Genomic DNA, 22,623 nt, shown 5'->3' on the forward strand with positions numbered 1-22,623 from the left:
GTTTATTTTTTGTGTTTTGTTTGTTTATTTTTATTATTATTATTATTATGTTTTAGTTTTTTGTCTTTTTTATTTTGTTCTTGGTCTCTTTTGGTGGGAAACACCTTCTTTTGTGTGTTAGATGATTGTCTTGGTAGTCTGAAGCGATAATCAGGTAAATATTTAGTTCGGAATGATATTATTTTCTTCTTGATCTTGCGTTATCTTTCCAGGTGGCTGGTGGTGCATGTCCTTCGTTTTAAACTTGTTCCAAAACCAAAACTATACCACATAGTCGATGAACGATGTTATGTCCGGTTGTTTGTCGGTTTCTCCTTTATCTTCAAATGAGTTCACCCATATGTCTTCAAAGTCTTGTGGTACACTGTTAGAACCGCTGCTACTCGTATAAATGTTTCCGAAGTATGTCGTTCGCCAAATACACTGAGTAAAATTAAAAGAAAACACCCTTCAATTGTAATACCAGCGAAGATGTGCTTGCTGGGTTATATGTTGTTGTGTCGTAAGATTGGAATCTGGTAAGTTTATAAAATTTTAGAATGTATAATTCAATTTTAAAATATGAAAATAAGATAAACTTGAACAAAATATACCATTATCATCAGGAAAGTGCAAATACTAAAATTTCTTAATGACTTAATTATTTCATTCTCTGTGTACTTTGCATTAACCTTAATTAACTTTTTTCGATCATATTTTCACCACTTTGATAAAAATTTCAACAAAACAATTTGATTCTGGGCAAATTTGTTTGATACATGTACTTCAACAAAATTATGTAAGTTTTGTCAGTTTACTATTATTTATAAGTACGTGAAAGATATATGTATATAAAGTGTGCATAAAGAAAATTAATCAGTTCTTTTAGAAGATTTTGTAGGCAGACTGTACATGTACAACGTGTAAAATATAACTTCAATTTAGAAGCAAACTTTAATTGTTAAAACCAAATAATTCTAATTATAATATTTTTCATGCTTTTAGTCGTTTTCGATTGGTCGAGAACGTCTTTGCCAGAAAGCTCATTCGATCTTGCATGAACGACAGTCAACTTGGACCCAATTGGCGGCCGTATATTTCGGAAATGTTTGGCTACAACCTTAACGGCATAATATAGCCGTAATAATAGTTTATTTCATCCACATTGATTTTACCGGTACAGTTTGTTTACGGAGAGTAATTTTCAGCTCGGGGAAAGAAACTTATAAATGCTTTGAATCGAACTACAAGTAAATTGGCCCCAAAATTAAAATGTCCCAGAACTAGATTCTATAAATACATTTACCGGTTCAACACATTTCAAAGAATAATAATATTCCTAAATGTCGGAATTTAGTTACTTGGATTAAACAGCTATTTTCGGTCATTCATGCATGTATGAACGGATCTCTCCACTCCCAAACATTACATGAACGACCTGCGACCGTTCATTGAGTTTGGGAGCTCCGAGATCCGTTGATACATGCATGAACGGCCGAAAATAGCTGTTTAATTCTATAATAACCCCCTACATTTGTATGTTTATTTACATGAATACCTTTGGTAAGAGTGGGCAAAACCAGGATGACACCAACTATATTTATACATATTTATTTGTCCTCTCTTGTTTCTTATATTTCGTTTCCAAGTAAAATACATTTTAATTGGCCTTGGGCGTTTCATGTGTTAATGTACTGTACACCTGCTTAGTTCGTGTTTCACGAATGTGGATCGTGGGTTAAGATCATTATATCAAAACTCTTTACGCCCAAACTTAATTTCAGATTATATTGTTTGATGTTTATTCATATGTTGTAATTACTACGTATTTTCTCGTAATAACCATTGTCCTTTACCCCCGGGGACTGGTATCAAATTTGTATACTTGTTCGCTTGATTTGTTAGAACTCCTTTGGGTATCATGATTTTAGATCGGATTTCGTTATTTTTGTTGTTTTTTGCCGGAAAAAATACTTTCACCGGCTACGATTTTAATTCAAGCATTGGCCATAGCAGATTGGTTGACGTCATTGTTTGCTTATGGACTAGAGCCTCTATTTCATATTAATTATAAACAAGTTTATCAGGCACGAAACCACAATTAATTTTCCCACTGTCTTCTTTATAGCCTTTCTGTAATTTAAAAAAAATCCACCGGCGCAATTCAATTCAGATTTTCAGGGATGTTAATTTGAACCTTCCAACAACTTATATAAAAAATATAAAAAAAATTACCATTATTTTGTCAAATTTTATGCATAAACACAGAGATACCCTAAAAAACGACCCAAAATGGCTTCTGGATGTCACAAACTTGACCTTTTTTGACCTCACCAAATCACAACCTATAGTCAAATTTCTCATTTCAACACATCTACTAAAATAATTTCATTATTCCTCTTCCATTTGAGCACAAAAAGTATGAGAAATTCTGAAAGGAAGTGTTTCTAAAAAATTTTTGAAAAATCCCCTATTATTATAGGAACTATATATTCGAAAAGCTAAGGGCAGATAATTGTGGTCTCGTACCATCATGTGCAGCAGTCGAATGTAGCTAAAATATCCGTTGTGTAGTGCGTACGTTCACTTTCATTACTTTAGCGAAGATTTTCATCTGATTTCTCTGATAATGACCACCTGCATAGGAATTCAAAAATGTATCGCTATGCAGTTTCCAATATGGACGAAGTATCAATTGAACAGACGAAAGACTATATATATGCCTGTGTAGCATGTTTCGTCATTGCTTTTTCGCGCCATTTCGGTATTAAACTTTTAGACCGTTTGAACTTCTTTGATTCGCAATGTGGGGTGAGTGAAGGGCCGTTTATTCAATACGCACTGATGGAACATCTTTTGATATCTGTATCGATTTCTATAGTTCTTTGTGTTGTTATGATGACTTGTTCTGGTTATATAGCTTTCAAATTGACAACTAATACATTCCCTGGACGCCAAGTGTCAAAATCCAAAGCAGAAAGGTGTTCAATATTTATAGTGTTTCTAGTTTTGCTACTCTTCTTGGTATCAGAAATACCCCGGATAATGCTTTATATTTTCATTTGGAACGACACAATTGATATTTTGCAGACTTCTTTCGAAAAGGATCTAGTTACATTCTTAGCTGACGAGAAGTTTCGAATGGCAATCTACATACAACTTGCAGCAAGAACTTCTTTCGATAACGCTTTGATATTTGCAGAATGTCGAAATATTTTCACACTTCTAGGCTGCATGTCTAATTTCATGATTTATGTATCTGCCAGCAAAAAAATACAGGAGGAATTGTTGAACACATTCCATTTCGTAACCAGATTTGTGTATAAGACAAACATAAAGCATCCGAGACCAACAGTAGAAACTCGAAGGCAAATACCCCCTTTGAGGTCAGAACATTCATGAGTCAGAATCATTAATTTTTTTTTGACACTCGTGTCATATTTACACAATTACTTTGGAGAATTTCAACGCTATTACAAACGTAATCATGATTACAGTTTTGGCTACAACCAAAGATTGAAGGCGATAATATTAACGGTAGCATACATGTGTAAAGGATGAGGGTACGAAAGGCGCTGTAGCGCCTACTAGAAAAAATGAAATTATCTCCCTTTATTAGCCCTGTAAAGAATGTCTGCATTCGTAACTTCACTTCTATATTTTATAAAGCTTCAGGCAATTAATCATTTTTGTTTCCCGTTTCATAAAATAGCGTTTTACTTGAACCACACTTGTATAAAATTCTGTGATCATCGAGTCTCATAGTATGTTCCATTGAAAAAAGAATCAACAGAGATGAGGTAAATATACAAATCATGTTTTACCGCTACCTCCTCCACTACATGCTAACACTACATCAGTGACTAGATATCTACATAACTAGTTGAAAGTCACTAATGATTCTCGTGCAGACAGACAGACAGACAGACAGATCCCTGCAAAATAAATGTTTTGAATGTTTTCTGAGTACAATTTTAATTGAAACATGATGAGCACGTACATGCACAAATAATTGTTAATTATTACTTTTGATTAAATCAACAATTCCTAAAATATTTGCGAAGTTTTAAAATACATGCATATAAATGAGAAAAATAAAAATGAAACTTTTTCATGAGAATTTTTTTTATGATTACGAATAGTCGTAAAGTGGAAAAGTTTGAAATATTGCATCTATATAGGTATTAACTCTCCCGCCTGTTTTTGTTTTTGTTTTTTGTTTACTGTTTTTTGTTTTGTGTTTTTTTTTTCAAGATTTTAAGCACAGATATTTACACCTGTACATGAAGAGTTTACATGTACATCCATGCTCCTCCTGAACGTTGCATCAAAGTACTTCATCTGGTAATAGTTTTGATGTAAATACGAGTATTTTAAGTGTCTATTTGTTTTTTACGTATGTGTAGGTATACACTAAATACGAAAACAAATGTCCGAAAATTTACTTTGTATACAAGAAACTTAAGCAACAGGATTTCATACACACAAAAATGCGTAAAATTGAACAAACATTGTGCATATATAAACTTTACAATTTCGAATAAATGTACGTGTATGGACATGTTTGATAGGTACACATTGCAAATGTATAATTATGTATTGAAGATTTTTCCCGGATAGAGAAAGCAGTCGAAAGAACTTTCTAATATAGAATTGTGCTTAACCATTGCAATAGATAAATACACAGAGCCTGGATTTTTTTATACACAAAGCAAATGGCTTTTCATTTTCCTACTTTCAAAATAAAAACAGGAACGGGTAAATGGTTTATTCGCGCTTGGTATTATAACAGTGTTTCCACATTAATACAAACCATATTATCTTTAGGCAGCGACCTACTGGTTTCTATACACTAATGCTTATACATGTACCACCTTATTTAAAGTTTCTCATTTTTATACTAAATTTAACCCAAAAGTAAATCATAATGTAGATTAATCCTGTATCGAGGAGATTTATACGGATATTAAAGCAAACAAATATTAAAAAAAATATTAGATTTAAATGTTAAAATCATAGAAAAATATCTCATGTAAAGGATAGTGACGCGGTTCGAAGTAAGTGCTTTCACGCATATGCAAGCATGTTCATAGCATTGATTGAATACATCAAATTCGACATCTGATTAAAGATGATTTCAGACATTATTTCAATCTTTGATATAACGTTGAGATAAAAGCTCTTTAATTAATACATCTCCTCCGCATGATACATTTACACGTTAAGTTGGACAGACATTTTTTGAAGCTGAAGGTTTTTTGTTAAATGCACATCCAGCGTTTCTTGTGAAAGGAGTGAACAAATGCACACTTACAGTTTCAAACTATTTTGGTTAACGCTGGACCTCACAATAAAATAAGTGGGAAAAGAGTAAGAAAATGCTGCTTTATTTACAGAGTAGCCTTCCAGGCGGTTGTATACTGTTACAGATCCTCTATTGTCTTACTCGATACCATCAGAGGTTGTCCTGTTCAGTTACATCACGTGTTAATGTTCGCGCTCTAGATTTACTTAATTACGAGGAAGCATCACTCGGTTAACGAAAACTATATTTTATATAGCCAAGGTGGCCGAGTGGTCTAGAGCGTTGGATTTAGTGCAGGCGGTGTTGCCATAGATGTCAGAGAAGAGAAGGGGTTCGAATCCCGCTAAGGGGGGCGACCAAATTTGCATCGCAAATTTGCAACCTTGCATCGATTCTAGAATTGGGATGTATAGATTGTTGGGAATTTCCTTCTATACTTACACTATCTTCCCTGTATCAATTTGATCCGATGGAGCAGTGTAGGGAATAGAGTCGTCACTTTCTGAGACGTATGAAAAATATTGAATTGCTGTGACATGTATCATTAATTTGATCCTCTATTCTGCATAATAACACCTGGATGAGCTGTCCCGTACTGCCATACATCGTGTACTAAGTTACAGCCCTTGATTAAACCTACGAGGAGAAATGCCCCGGCCAGCGCAAGCTATATATTTTTATATAGCCTAGCTGGCCGAGTAGTCTAGGGCGCTGGATTTGTGCAGGCGGTGTTACCATAGATGTGTCAGCGGTAAGGGTTCGAGTCCCGCGGAGGAAATGACCAAAAATTTGTTTTGCAAATTTGACAGTTCTAACATCGTTGGGAAGAACCATTTATCATTTTTTATAATATAGTCACATGGCATCATGACATGTTCTCAATGTTAAAAAACGGATTTAAAGTTAAATTATGTGTCGAATTTCTTCTATTTTGTACAAACTTTTGCTAAGTTATGTTTGTATCTATCTGGTATATTATTACATATAAAGTTTTCAACATATTATTACCTGTATACATCTTCAAATGGATCCTTCTTCCTCGGCTGTTTCGGCGCTGTCCACTACGGCATTCAGAGGTGCGCCGACTGGGATGATCAAGTCCCCGCCTGGTATACTACTTGACTTTTCATCTCAGTTATTGGTCTTCCATTTGTCTGTCTCCTTCTCCACATACACATAGATGATGTCTCTGTCTCTCTACAAAGACATCCTATCACTCTTCTCCTGGCTGCTCTAGTAATCCCCAATGGCTCTCAGTACTCTCCACATGGACTGTCCAACAAAACCTCTGCATCCCACTTCTACAGCAAAGAACCAGATCTTCCATCTATTTTGTTGACAGTCCTTCACCAGCTCTTGTTACTTCAGGTTCATCCTCTTAAATTCTCTTTTTAAAAGCTTATACATGTACAATAATGTGATTTAACGAAGTTTACTTTACTCCTTTTACACATATTTGTATATTGATGCTCCTATAGTAAAGAGTGGTTTCAATTTTTGTCACTCGTGATGATGACATTTGAGCTATAACGACCATGCAAAAATCATAATAATAGAGAGCCGAGAAATAAATTAATCTAGAATAAACTGAGAGAAATCGATTACTTCCATGAAGCTTGTAGCAAACTTTCATGATCGTCGTCTGAATATAGCTGAAATATTGCTGCTCGGACGTTAAACCCCAACAACAAACAATTGAAAACGTAAAATAGCTGGAACATCTCACCTCCATCCGGGGGTTGAAATGTCACGTGCTTAATCAGTCTGGCTTAAAGCAAAAATGTATATTCATGTAAATTGTACGCCGTATATTCCATTTTGTTCTCATATATTTTTTAGGATTGATCAATTTGAAAGATTTTTAATATTTAAACCCAGACATAACTCTGAAACACCAGTTTTTAATTGGATTTAATTTTAATTTTTAACTAAACCGATTCGTATATGTCAGTTGTAAAACCCTTTTTATAAGGCTTACATATATATCAATCTCCATTTTTCAAAATCAGGACGCTATTCTCAAAACTGTTACATTGTAAGGTATCCAACCCATATCACCATGGAATGACTGGAGAAGTGAGGCGTACTAACATCCATGAAAAAATACATGGCTCCGTTAGTTTAATGGCAGTGCAATAGGAAAAAAATATTTATTTTCTAAATTGAAACATTATATTCTAAACTGACCAAACATGTAATGTTCAAACCTCATGATCAATATCTACTGACAGATTAAGGAGGTAGATCTAAGGTAAGGGACATAACTCTTGAAATCAGTGATACGTTTGTATCATATTTAATTTCACCATAGCCTATCGAGCTTTCATTTGAAACAGAATAAAATAAGTCCAAGTTAACTTTGATGCTTACATGAGATTGAGGTAAAATGCTGCATACAAACGTTTCAATGATTTGTAAGAATTGTATCCCTAATCCTGTGTCTACCGCCTTAAGCTACATCTTTAGCCATTCCTTCATAGCTTGAATATATTCGGTCAACAAGCCGAGATTAGTGTACTGTGATACAATGCGTATTCATGTACAATTACATTGTATCACCATGTGTAAATTTAAATAAAACAGATCTTGGTACAGAATGCGTTTTACACTAAATAATTAAATACAAGAATTTTCTTCTTCTACCATAAAAATTAATCAAAAAAAAAACTTTTTCTGTAAGTCTTTCATTTTCAGCTAGGAACACTTCATCCTCTGGACAAAAAGAACACCCGTCATATTTTTTCATCATTAACAGAAACACCAATATTTAAACGTTTCACATCTTTTACTTAATTACCGGTATTTATTTAAAAAAATATTTAAGGAGGTAGACCTAAGGTAAAGGACACAACTCTTACAAATCATTGGTACGTTTCTATTCACTTACGGACAGCATTTTACATCAATCTTATGTATGAATCTAATTAACTTGGATTCATTTCATTCTGCTTCAGACGAAAGCTTGAGAGGATATGATAAAAATGAATATAATACAAACATATCTATGCTTTCATTAGTTATATCCCTGACTCTAGCTCTACCTCCTTAATAAAATGAGAATATGCACCATTGTTTAAGCCACAATTTACATTAAGCCATTCAGTTAAATTTTTATTTAGATCTATTTAGTTCAATACAAAATTGTACACAATGATATACATTGTATACATTAAAGGCTCAGTGCATGTCGGGGTGTCAAGGAAATAGACCTGCAGCAGCGCGATACTTGTCGTGAAAGGAGACTAAATAGCGCCAGGTGTAGGCTAAGGGGCTTTGTCCACATAGCAACTGGGTTGTGTGCCCTAGGTGGTTGAATGGGGTAATCCTGGAATGCTACACTCTTGGATTGTCAGGCTATAATACGGAAAACCTAACCGCACACCATAGTGGTGCACCATGTTGGAAAAAATGCCACGTTCCTCACACGTTAAAGAATCCTGTGGTATTCGACAGGAAAATGAGCATCGGATTCACCACAGTAGGCAAAATTGTCCAATCACACCCTTCTAAATTTCCAATGGCAATCGGAATTCATCGACCTTATATTTTCATTGTGTCCGATGCCATTTCTCATTTCATCATCATTTCATGTTCATTTTATCATCCATTTCATGTTAATCGCCCGGACATAGCTGAAAAATTGCTGCTCGGGCGTTAACCACCAACAATCAATCAATCATAGAATATAAAACATTCATCAATTTTGTTTACAAAACAATTATAGATCTCCACTAACAGTGTCGTACACATGCATTCTTGCGTCAATGAAGCAAGCAGCATAAATTGATATTCCTATGTAATTACATCTACACTACAACACATGATTGATTGTTTTCTGTTAAACGTTCACGCCCAGAGCAAGGGGTGAAAGTAGAAATATTAAATACATGATCATATCCTTGAAAGTAACCTCAATAGAACCTTCGTGATAAACATATTAGCCAAGCCCCCATACTTATACATTGTAACCACTACATGTCAACTGCATACCAAATCATATTTCGATTTTGCCTTGTAAATTTCATTTTCACAAAAAGCGACTCCGAAAATGATTTGAATAATAGAAAATATTTATATGTACGTGTAATTATATGGAATTTTCATATCTTTCCGGAGTATCTGCCTCGGTATCAACCCACGACCTAGCCACGGGCTTAATATACGGTTCAAGGGCTGGTACCTGAAGGATACTGAAAAATGCCATAAAATACTCTTTTTATCACATACACATATTTACATGTATTACTTTAAAAAAGATAAAACTAAAAAAATTGACAAACACGAATTGTGTAAATTACAAACCAAGACAAAAAGAGCTTGCTCATTGGCTCAAGTAAATATTTTTAAAAAAATCTATATTTTCTCATAGAAAATCGTTACTTATTGTCTCTTATCATAATCATAAGTATTATTCGTGTCATTTTGAAAAGAATCATCTGAAAGAATCGAAAATTTGAATCGAAGACACTTTGAAGCATTTGTACTTATTTTTTATATATTATTTTTTTACTTGTACTGATCGCTTGTTGCTTATCATACATTTGTGTAATAGGTAGAACGGTTTGGCCTTTCGTGTACCCTACTCAATGAAATATTTCCGGACACTGTGATTAGACAAATTGTGCTGATACCAAATTTTTTTAAAATAATTCCAGACTCTAACATTACTATACTTTCAGATAATTGCATTATAATTTTTTGAAAACCATTTTGTATAAATATTATAATTTTTTTACAATCTATGTGTCTATCGCAGAAAAAGGTGGTGGGAGTTCTTCACCCCAAACATCACCATTCTGCTTAAAATACCAAGGAAACGAGACGGTTATGCTATAACTGTGGAGTTCGAAAAAGGAAATTGAAATTGCGTGCCATGCGTTGTTTCCTGATGAAAATTATAAGTAAAAAAAAACAAATTTTACTGCGTCGGCTGTCTTTTTTAAAGATAGTAATTGTTTACTTATAATTTTCATCAGGAAATAACACATGGCACGCAATTTCAATTTCCTTTTTCGAACCCCACCAAGTTATCAGTATTTGACAGATCTGGAAACAGAATTTTGATCAGACGACTTGGGTTTCCATGGAAGAGCATCTTTAAGATCCAAGGCAAAAAGCAAAACTTCACCGACACAAAAAAGTCCGTAAAATATGTTGTCTTCTGACTGTAGGCGGTAGGAATGACTGAAAGATGTACAACGGGAAATTCAAATACCTCGACTACTTTTTGGAGTTGCCTTTTCAACCTAGATGTGTCGGTACGACACGAATGCCTCCGCCTGCAGTACAATCAGTAATCCATCAGAAATCAACAAAGCAGAACAGAACTTAACCTCTGTATGTAAATCATCGATAAAACATCAGATCAATATTTAAAGTTATATAGAAAAAAAAGTGAGTGAAAGATAAAATAAACCAGAATTTTTGTAAGGAAAAAAATATATATCAAACTGATGATTCATTTTGGTCCCTTTAACCAGAAAATAATAAATGTAAAAAAAACATACTTAATCAGAATAGTTAGACAAGAGACCCGATTCAAAATGATTAGCTTCCATTACGAACATGTATACATATATAAACATTAAATCAATTGATAGGGTGTACTGGAACTTTTTTTGCGCGAAAACGGAAATTTATAAAGTTAAAGCGTCAACAAAATCATCAGTATTTATGCTATACTCTTAGGCACAATTAAAATTGAACAATTTATACGATTGCCGATAGTTTGAAGAACATAGAGGACACCAGTTATTATTATAAAAAACTCAAAGTATACATGTCAGCAACATAAATCATATTTCATATGCACGATATGAAAAATTGCTACTTTATCATGTGTTATACCATAGATTAAGTAATAGTAAATATGAGAAAAACAATGAACAATGACTCTTTTTACATGTACATGTAACATAAAGAGCGCCGGTAGAGATAAAAAAAATACAGTAGTCACATATTTGACACAAAAAAATAATTTGAACTGGTGTAGAGGTGGTACATGTAAGAAGTTATCACGTGACCAATATACTATTGAGTCTACTCGATCACTAAATACAAAAAAACCGTTCTCTATACTGTGACGCCAGGGGCGTAACTGCCTGTACGCAAAGGTCTCACTAACCACTTCCGGGTCAATTGGCCACCCCCCTATGTAGTACCAAAAACAAAGTAATTGTAAGTCTATTTATTATGAGTGTTTTATTTCATTCTATTAATAGATATTGCTATCAAATTAAAGCTTAGAGAGTCTATTTTTAGAATATATGCATTATTTTTAACTAGTGCGTATGAATACTGCTGACATGACTCTGTAAGTTGCCCCATGCTGCCATTTTTTGGTGAATGAAAACATGTGGTTTTCTGAGTATTTTGTCTTCAAGGTAATTTGGTGAAAAATTTAGACTATGACCGTACCATTTATACACCAGTATGAATATCCTCTTTTTTAAAGCTTCGTATTGATATGCCATATTAAGGTCCCATTTGTCCTGGGAATTCACAGTGAAACTTCGAAAATGTCAAGTTTAACATGTAAAGTAATGGGAACGTCAGAAGTGGTTAGTGAGACCAAATACGCAGTTGCGTAATTTCGGAAAAGGTAACAAAAATAAAAACACACATTTTAAAGATGAAATAAAGATTATTCATCACATATGCATACCATGAACGTAGTATAGGCTCTGAAAAACTGGCGTCAAAATCGTTAAAATTCATGAGTTTCCCTCAGGGCTTTGCCTTGCAGGACTCTCTGGGGGCCTTGAGCGACCCCCCAAAGACCCCTCGCCGTAATTTTGCGTACAAGTAAAACAGGCCTAGCTACGCCCCTGACGCGGAAAATTATAATACGATGACGTGTGGAAATCAGGATTTAAATATTTTTTTAAGTATAAATAGTACTTCATTAAAGAAAGAATATGTTAACATAATGAACACATTTGTTGTTAGAAAACAAGTGACGCAGCACTTTTATAAATTCCTTTCCCGTAATACATGTACAATATACGATACGGTAATAGACACAAAATGATAATATAAGTACAATAATAAGAGAATGTAGAGATGACTATATAACTATAGATTCATGAATATTTAGATATATGCACACGACCCAGTGTAATAAATGACATTTATATACGATCAGCCAAACCTTTTTGAGTTTAATATAAACTTGTGTATGATTTCAGAGTTCTCATTATATGATAAAGAAGCGTCATATAATGATTTATCTATATTAACAGGATGATACATGTATGTCAGAAGATCAAGCATGTTACGTCTCTGTACTACAAATCTAGAACATACAAAAAAGAAGTGTTCAGAGGTCTCAACTTGTTTATAGCATACGCAAAATGGATGTCAACTAAGTTTTTCTTATATAAATGATCATTTAAATCCCTACTCTGGATTCTTATTTTCGTATGAAGAATCTGACCCATTCTCTTACCGACATAATAATACTTTGGAACCGGATTAGTTTTTCTCAGATATTACTTAAAATAATATAAGGATATTTATACCGCATATTTGATGAAGCGGTAGTTGATTCCACAGTGTAATGGTTGAGGGAAGGAAACTGTTATGATAATAACTAGGTCGCGTAGGTACATGTATATTGACCAAATTGTCGGAGTGGCGAGTTCCATAAGCATGTACACAAGCAAATGGGGCCGGGACTAAGTTACAAAGATATGCTGTATCATTAGCGTTGACCATCTCATGGAAAAGAATAACCTTGTGCTTTATCCGTCTGTCTCTTAACGTCTCCCATCCCGTTTCATGCAAAAGAGTATTCAGACTGGTCAACTTGGTGGCACCGGTTACAATACATTCTACTTCTACATACGTTGAAGTTTGTGGGAATTGTTGTGGGTACATGTACATTGTACTGTGACATCATCTGAGCCTGAAGAGGGTTTGACGGAGAACGAACTATATAGAAAACTAGATTGCATCATCTGAGAGGAGTATGGAATGTTAGTCATTATTTGTTGAGAGTGAAGTTTATTTGCGATATCTTAATGTTTAATGTTTAATTTAAACAAAAATGACTTTCTTAACTAAGAATTCCAAACTTGTAAATAAATAAGTAAATAAATAAAAAGTGAATAAATTATTAAAACAAAACAAAAATTATAAAATGAATTGGTAGACAAATATTGTTCCGAGCATGAGCTTGTAGTGTTCGACGTCTATAATTTTTTTCAGTGTAATTACGATGTAGATATGGATACTGTAAATTCAGTACACAATTCTGGTGAATACCCTTGTGCCTCAGGCATTCATTAAGTGGTTTCAATATCCGAAAATATACCAATCGTATATATTGTAAATTTCTGTAAGTTAAACACGATACAATAAAAACTGCTTGTATATCTTGCATGCTTGGTTCTTAGCAAGAACTGCACATAAATTTGTGTGAATTGATCATAAAATAGAGGGCTCCGTCCAGTTGTTTACAAAATATATGTGGGTTTAACCGTAACACATTATGTTCCTCGAAAACCTTTATTTTCTATTTATAGAAATCACAATAACAAAAGTAGAATCATTTTGTTTTGAGTTAATTTACCGAAAATTTTCAGTGTATTTTCTGTTCAAGTGGAGGTCTTCTAGACAACAGCTCTCTTCTATGTATATAAGTAAGTTTATCTGTAATTAGCACAAGTGGTCATATGCATGTTCCAATTAAAGTATATAATTACTGTACGTTTATGTATATGTGAGCCTATTATAAATCTTACTTATTTCGAGATTCGATAATAATCCGAATCCATGTTTTTAAGCAAGTGGTCATTCATGAAAAATTCTAAATCGAAAGTTAATATTAATTATGCATCCCATATTTGTTAATCTTCTTTGTTTTATTTTCGCGGGAAAACGAACGTATAGAAAACATCAGTAAACGTATCAATTGACTAAATGCTTGTCATTTTAACAGGATTCTAGTGCAATGCCAAATTTTCAAATTCATAGAAGGAATAGAGGAAAAGACATTCGTACTTTATATCTTCAAGGTTAGTACTTTATGTACAAAAATGTATGTGAAAATACTGTGACGTCATAACGAAGTAAGACTTTTTTTTTAAATTCAGTTGTTCAAAACTGTCGTTATATTTAATCATTATTTGTCTTAACGAGTCGTTAAAAAAGTAATTACATGTTAGTTAACGCTTGCATGTTAGCTGATTAGTGTGTGTTAAAATGGTGTATACATGAGGGTAAAATGAGAGAGACCATGATTACAATGGGAAACATGATCTAATGGCAACGACTAGGCTAAGACAAAACAAAACACCATAGACAACACGATTTAAACCATTAGACTGAACACAGAAACTATATTGAAATAAACAACCCATATAAAACCTGTCCGCAAACCATAGTGGTGCACCATGTTGGGAAAGATGCCACGTTCCTCGCACGTTAAAGAACCCTGCTGTGGTATTCGATAGGAGTAGGAACCTTTGCGCTCCGCCACAGGAGGCTAAATTGCCCGACCTTACCCATCCCCCCTTTTTCCAGTGGCAATCAAAATTAGTCGACCCTATTATCCTTGTGACCCATTCTTTCTTTTTTTCATTTCATGTTCAATTTATCATCCATTTCATGTTCATTGTCTGAATATAGCTGAAATATTGCTGCTCGGACGTTAAACCCCAACAAACAAACAAACAAACCTTGTAAATTTATGGTGTTCCTTAACTATTCATGGACCTCAACAATTCGATCGCGGGAGCCCCAAAATTCGATTGCAGGAGCTCCATAAATATTCCAAGTGTTTCACACTTCGATGTCAGTACCTCCATAAACAATTATTTGTGAAGGTCCTGAAATAGTTCAGGACGTGCTAAAATTGAAATGTGAAGGTCCAGAAATATTTCTAGATCTCCCGAATCAAATTGTGGAGGTCCACCATATCGTTTGTCTATTCCGTTGAATTTGTTAGCTACCCCTCAATCGAGAGATATCCTGCAGAAGATACATTACTCCATTATATTCATGAGATAGTGTGTGTTCGATCAACTGTACATATATCACATGGACTGTTAAGCTAGTACATGAGTGTATTTGTAATATTTGTTTTTCGATTTCAGTAACTTGATATGTTACTATCTCAATCATAATTCTGAGTTACATGTACTTGGTTTATTGTATAACAAGTACTATATACAAGTATTCATTGTTTTCATATTTCAGGATGTTTCTGTTAAAGATGTTCGAATCGTTCTGGCGGAAAAGACTCTGGTTCCAGCCCATTTCATTCGGTTATTCTATAGAAGTAGGTTTACGTTTCTTTTTGAGAGGATTTAACACTTGCACATACATGTAAGACTTTCTGTAAAAAAAAATGCTTTTATTATAACTTTTCAACAGTCTTTCCGAAAGTCCGTCGGACCGTCGGATATCACCGGTAAAAATGTGACCGGACCGGTAAAAAAATCCAGAACGCCAGATTTCCGATAATAGTCATTCTTGATTCAGATCAAAATGCACGGTAAAACTTGGTTCGGTCCTGAAAATAGTATGTCATCACAGGACCGAATGTCCTGAAAAAAAAACTGAACCTTTGGAATGAAGTTTCAAGTACTAGTGTACATCATTGCAGTCATTTAATTCTTTGTTTAACCTTTGTCGGTGTAACTTACTTAAAACTGAAAATGAAAGAACTCCAAAAGTGAAATGAAAATGCTAAAAACCAAGATGGTATCAATTTTATTGTTAGCCTTTAACTTATTTTCTGCGCGCATTTGCGCTGCATTTATAGTGGTTTGATAGAATATATTTATTGAATTGTTCTGTTTTGTTTAAATAATATACACATGAAGCACCAATCTATCTAAGTAGCGGTCCAACTATAAGTCATGAAGGGCTTGATTTATGGGTGAATAGGACTGCATATTTCTTGTTCAGACAGATTTTACCAAATATTCCATATTACTTTTCTTCTAGAAGCGATAAAATACCAATTAAATACATTAAAATTGTCTTTTACGGTTTTATAGTCGGGGTGTTCTTGGGGATATGAAAAACCCTCCCCCTTCAAAAACGAATAAGCACTTAGTCTATTAGAGTCGAAGTTTTGTTTGATTTGTGACTATTGAAGTCGATAGCACCTCGCGATGTAAAAGTACCCCCTCTACAAATTCCTGCCTACGGTTCTATTACAACTTTCATCTCTAACATGCTGTTTACTTCTGCTGTTCTTTAAAACCTAAATCATAATGTACAAGTTTGCGTTGTGTTGACCACTTGTGATAAGATAAAATTATTCGTCCACATAACCGAAGCATTAATATGCAAATGAGGATGATATATAGACAATCTATTCACCATTGATGGAAACAAATGAATAAATTATATGCAAATTGCCATAAAAGGAAAATCCACCCACCAACGAGAATCACGTTAAGACATGCAGCACTTTAGAACAATTTGACCCGAATGTCGTGACAAAGATACACCAATCATGCCACTGGCCGGTGTGTACGTTTGACCAGGACGCCAAGACAAAAATAGAGATTTACTGAATGATTTCAAAAAAAAAAAAAAAAAAAAAAAAACTGGAGAAATATAGTCCGATACATAAATTACAAAGATTTTAATTAATTTCCTATAATTTGATCAATTTCCCCATAATATAATTAAACATCACTAGATATAAATGACATGTCATTTATATCACAAACCGGCTTCGTCGTAAAATGTGAATCGTTGAAATCAGATAAAGTTGAAGTCGTTGGCCGTGATAACTTACCGTCTAATTTCGTGTTAAAAATTGGTTTGACGATTATCGTTCTATCATTCAAATTCGTGATAAATTACATTTTTTGTCAACACAGAAATTTAAAAATACAATCACATGTGAGCACTTAGCATTGTATATATTTGATAGGGAAATCAAAATATTTTGTTCTTATAAACTGAGAAACGTGAAACAAATAAAAAGAAAGACAAATCTGTATCGGCAATAGAATAATTTAGAAAAAATATGAATTTAAATCAAAAACCGGCTTACACTGACGTCGAGTAATTCATGTATAATAGTATAAAATGTAAAAAAATATAGATAATTCTCCGTTTGAGTCTCTCTTTAATTCTAATTTCTTATACTGATATCTATTCATTAGTTGACGCATTTTTTCTCATTTTCGTTCATTTATTTAGTCATAACATTTCAGGCAGAGAACTCAATGATCAGAATGAACATGGCGACAATCTTCCACTCTCTGATTATGACCTCGAAGACAGGTCAACTTTGGTAGTAGTTATCAGAGTAAATGACTCATATATCAACAACTCTGGTAATTGGGACTTAACACATCATTGCTTCGAGGACGACTGCTTATCTCGAGCACCTAAAAAGTATACTATTGACTCTGAAGTGGTACTTACCCTTCTTCCAGATGTGATTACCCTTGATGATGGAGATTCGTCAAATAGAGCTCTTCTCAGTTGTCAACACGCAATCGGTAAACCTATGTACATACACGTATTATCACATGTTTAAATTGTAAGTTATGAACATTCTTGAAAATATGATACACCCCTTAAAAGGCTACACATTTTTAAGTTGCTTTATAGGTCTATATGTTGAAATGTATAATTATTCATTCCATTCTGTTTGCTCGTAGAAGTAATTCACATTGAAAATCTATTTTATTGTATTGTATTTTAGTGTCATTTACAGAGTTTCCTCCTTTAATTTTAAATTCTATTGTGCATTCTATATAATTTTTATCTCAAATGAACAAGGGTTTTATGAAAAGCCACATATAATTTTCTGTTTACTAAAGCATTTTAAACAAATAATAAAAAATAAAAATATGTAGGCTCTCCAACCATGAATCACATTTTGTGTGATTCTAATGTGGAGTGCTACGTTAAAGGACGATTTTTAGGTATTTTGTTTTCACTCTAATCTTGATACGCGTCCGTACAAGTACAGTAATGTATATTGTTTACTTTATGATCTACAAACTGTAACCTATGTGACTTCTAAAGCCACGTATATTCACCTATATTATGTGTATCGAACACGTATTTTTCAACTTAAAATAGGAATTGTGGTATGATTGCTAGTGAGACAGTCATACACCAAAAGCCAAGCAACGAATAATTAAACTTTTATAAGTCACCATACTATAAAGCAAGTTGTAAAAGGCCCTAAAATAAATGAAGTAAAACTTTTCATAGAAGACGAAAATCTACCTAATCTATAGAAAAACGTGAACGGATAACAACATTAATGCACCGGACTACAAAACGTACATATTCCTGGCTTTGGACAGGCACTTAAAGTATATGTGGCGGGGTTAAACATGTTTGTAAGAGCTAAATCCTCCCCTAACCTGGGAGAGTGGTGAGGAAATACAACGATAAAACAAAAAATAAAAATCTGTTGAATTCGGATTTAACTCTTGAGATCGGTATGAAATTCGAACACTTAAACAAATAAGACAAAGGACAGGGAGCTGGGGTACTCGCTTTTCTGTAAGCTAAGTCAAAATCCAGGAGCAACTGTTTGCTTAAACAAAAATACTATGTATCAATAAAAACACGTCCAAAATGATTTATTGAAAATATATCATAAATTATGAATTATTCTTGTATAAGTGTAATGGCATATGTACACGTATTCCTTTATTTACACTCTCTGTCTGATAATGCACATGCATCTACAGACACGTACTTTGTGTTTTTGTAGGGCCCGACTCTATGACGACATATTGCAAGAGTATCCTTGAAAGCGGAAAGTATGAGTTTATTTGCCCTGTTCCTGATTGTGGACACCACATAGAATTTGAAGAGGCGAGGAAGGTGGCGGCTTTAACTGAAAAAGAACTATGGGAGTTTGAAACAAAACTTGCCACTAACTTTATCTTTGCGACCAACGATGTTCAAAAGTGTTCGAGATGTGGTTCCTATTGTGATAGGAATGAATCAGCATTAGCAGTCGTGGAGTGTTCAATATGTTGGGCGAAGGGTAAAGTTAAAAATAGATTCTGTTGGTTCTGTCGCGGTCTGTGGGTCAACCCAGGTTCAGATGAATGCGGGAACAAAAACTGCTCAACTGAAAACCCAAAGAAGAAAATTCTTCGTGAAAGCAAAGAAAAGGTGATAAGCGGAAAAATATGCCCTGTCATAAGACTTTGCCCGAGATGTAAAATTTTGATCGAACATACGGAAGGTTGCCCTCAAATGGAGTGCAGGTGCAAACAAAAGTTTTGTTTTATATGCCTACAACAAGCAGACAGCAGTGGTAGATATGTATGCGGATCTGAATCCTGCACCAAAGCTCCAATACAAACAGAAGTTTAAGTGCAATTGTAGTAGAAATTAACATTTATACGTTGATTGAAGATATCAACTCGATTTTTTTATGTAATATTTTCGTAATATTGCAATTAGAGTTTTTAGAAAGAAATTGTGTCATCATGAGAAAAATGTAGTTTTGTCCTCACTCTTCGACTTCTTGAAATATAAAAAAATAGTCTAAATAATTATCGTTTTAATTTCTATCATTTTAAATCTTTTGGAAGGGAAAATGAATAATTAGCTTGATTATCGGAAGTTTAATGCCCTTTTTGGAAATGTTCTACTTGAATCGCCTATCTATAGAAAAATAAAAAGTACCTTTCTTCCGATATAACTTTATCTAGAGACTGCATGAAACTATACACAAGTCATTCGTTCATGCTGCATATATACTGATAGTGGCAGCAATTAATTTAGCATCTAATCATAATTGGCTCTCGTTATCTCGATATATAAAACGTATAAATTTCGTGGAACTCATGATAACTTAAACGAATTGATATACATGTACATGAATAAAATACATACTGAAAATTGCATGTCAAAATCTGTATCACACGCTGTATGAACCTTAAACTCCTATATCACCCCTAAGGCCACCGTCGCGTGGGGTGGTATAGATCGAGTGTTAATACAGCATGTGATGCAGATTTTAACAAGTCGTGTCCATTATATCATATATTTTGACCATATTCTAAGTATTGATAAGTATGGTCTGTGAAGGGGTGCGATTTAAGGTATGTGATATTGGGCTAGAGGTGTGATATACATTTAGGATATGATATATGGGTCTGGTGTGATATAGGGTAGAGGTATAGGTTTAAAATTATAATGCATATACATGTACAAACAAGTTATCTTTTAGTCTTAATATATGATATATTTAGATATCAACTTTGTTTTGCGTTTTCCGTAACTACGAATTAACATATATAATACGAGTACATGTATCTTTATTACAATATTACTTCAATACATGTAAAATAAAAAGAAAGCACATTGCAGACATAAGTAACTTGAAGTGTGATATCTATAGAGAATCATAAATTAAAAACAGAAAATATAATTCTATAAAATGTACATAAGGGCAACTACTTGTTTTTTCTTTTACCTGTATATAATGTCGTTTTGGTGTCTGCAGCAGTGTGCCCTGAATTGTGAGGATTTTCTCATCTTTCATTGAAGACCTGCGCGTGTCTTTGAGCTACCACGTTTCTCCCCGGTATAGGTTGTTGTCTCTTAGACTTATTCACCATACACATTCTCGTTATATGGATTGTTACTTGTACAACCATTTTGTGTCTTCGTGTCCTTATTTGACTTTTTATTTTAGTTTATTTTGACAATAAGTGTTATCGTTTTGTTACCTTTGATTGTAATACTTTTGTTGTCAGGGCCTTTCAGAGCTTATTTAAAGGTGTGTTTTCACCTATTGTGAAAACATTTAGGTGATCTCTGTAAGTAGACGATTTTGCATTTGCTGTATTTTTAAAGGTTATGCGGTAGTGAATTTACTGAGTTTCCCGACACCTATTCCTTTTTCTTTTGGTTATAAATTTAATATTAATTTTTTTTTCAAAATTTTATATATTTTGTATTTACTTACATGTATATCATAATGATAAACACAAGTTTATTTTACATAATTTTCTTTTCCATTTAAGTTCTCCAATTATATTAAAAATCTCTCGATCTGCCATAGATTTCAGACTTGTATAAAAAAAATATATACGTTTCAATTTTTTTCAATATGAATATGATATTAACACCCGTTCATGACCGCTGTTTGGACTGCTGATAAGATTGATAATTTTGTAAATAGCAAATAATTAGTACATTCAATGATCTGCCTGTTTTACATGTGAAAAATCAACATTTAAAGAATAATTTGTCTTCCTTCTACCTATCATAAATACCGTTTATCACATAACACGCACACACGCACGCACACGCACGCACACGCACACACACACATTGCCTGTATTGTTAAAACCCTATATCGTTTCTAAATCCTACATCACAGCACTAGACCTATATGTATATCGCAAACCCTACATCGCACCCTCCTCGGAACACACTCGAAGAATTTTATTTAATCACATGCGGTATCAACCCTCGATGGTCAACCAACCGATGGTCCCTGATGGTGATGTATGAGTATTGGGATGATACGGTACGTGATACAAATTTTGACAAGTAATATTTACCGGGAATATTAACTACATTGTATATATATATGCTAGTGCTGCTTGCCAAAAGTATCAAAGTTTGTTGCATTTCCCGAAATTAACTTCAGATGGAGTTAACCTGTAATACGGTGGTCAAGGAAGCCTTATACAGAAATTGTAATGATACTCAAATCTTAAATGAGAAAACAAAAATAGAATTTGTATTTTTAGAAAAATTTGTGGGTTTTTTTCTTTGAAACTGATTTCGGGAGACCAGTATTTTTGGCTCATGGATCACAGTGTCCTGTTATTCAGTTTTTTTTTTTAGATAAACACCATGGTTACTGAAAACCGTTTTTTTTGATTGGCAGTGAAATACTCTCATGGTTTGCTTCCTAAAGGGAAGAATAGCTAATTTCGAAAATTGATTGGTATTTGTATATGCAGTATAAACAATTGTGTAACATTGGGCACGCTGATCTGTAGGTTTTGAAATGGATACCAAAATAACGCTCGAAAATTATTTTTTTTCTAACTCCCAGACCAGTACACCTTTTGCTCCGTAGAGCCAATGATTCAATAAATTGTCATCACTAAAAAACTTGTAGTCCAGACATTATTCACCCTAAAAATCTTACTTTGTTCTTGTCCTAGATTTCGTTTCAATTTCCCTAAGTTTATTCCTGTTGTTTTTTCTCTCCGGCTGCATCCAGAATTCTTGGATTGCTTGCTTCTTGCTATCAAGAATTCTGCATATCACGGAAAACTTTCTGACCTTATTTTACTCACTAGGAACACTGTCTGTCCTTTCCGAGCAAATTACCTGTATTTTTCACTTTAAAATCTAGCTCT

General features: G+C 33.7%; 1 protein-coding gene across 1 annotated transcript; it reads left to right on the forward strand.

Annotated features, from left to right (window-relative positions):
• The first annotated feature begins 471 nt into the window (after window positions 1–471).
• LOC148606477 (E3 ubiquitin-protein ligase DDB_G0292642-like) lies at window positions 472–21,304 on the forward strand. The gene is made up of 5 exons (XM_088546108.1): window positions 472–518; window positions 14,226–14,301; window positions 15,485–15,566; window positions 17,467–17,757; window positions 18,993–21,304. The coding sequence occupies exons 1-5, from the start codon at window positions 472–474 to the stop codon at window positions 19,604–19,606; spliced, it is 1,110 nt and encodes a 369-aa protein (XP_088402234.1). The 3' UTR covers window positions 19,607–21,304.
• Window positions 21,305–22,623: the final 1,319 nt, after the last annotated feature.

This window comes from Perna viridis, chromosome 9 (assembly GCF_037379345.1).
Source record: "Perna viridis isolate PV_CMFRI_1.1 ecotype Kerala chromosome 9, ASM3737934v1, whole genome shotgun sequence".
NCBI classification, from domain to species: domain Eukaryota; kingdom Metazoa; phylum Mollusca; class Bivalvia; order Mytilida; family Mytilidae; genus Perna; species Perna viridis.

What these genes read in the sequence shown, in the direction of transcription:
- LOC148606477 (XM_088546108.1), top strand. Translation starts at nt 472, where the DNA reads ATGTGCTTGCTGGGTTATATGTTGTTGTGTCGTAAGATTGGAATCTG. An exon ending in TGTCGTAAGATTGGAATCTG is followed by an intron (nt 519 to 14,225) that starts GTAAGTTTATAA and finishes TCATTTTAACAG; the next exon opens with GATTCTAGTGCAATGCCAAA. An exon ending in CATTCGGTTATTCTATAGAA is followed by an intron (nt 15,567 to 17,466) that starts GTAGGTTTACGT and finishes ATAACATTTCAG; the next exon opens with GCAGAGAACTCAATGATCAG.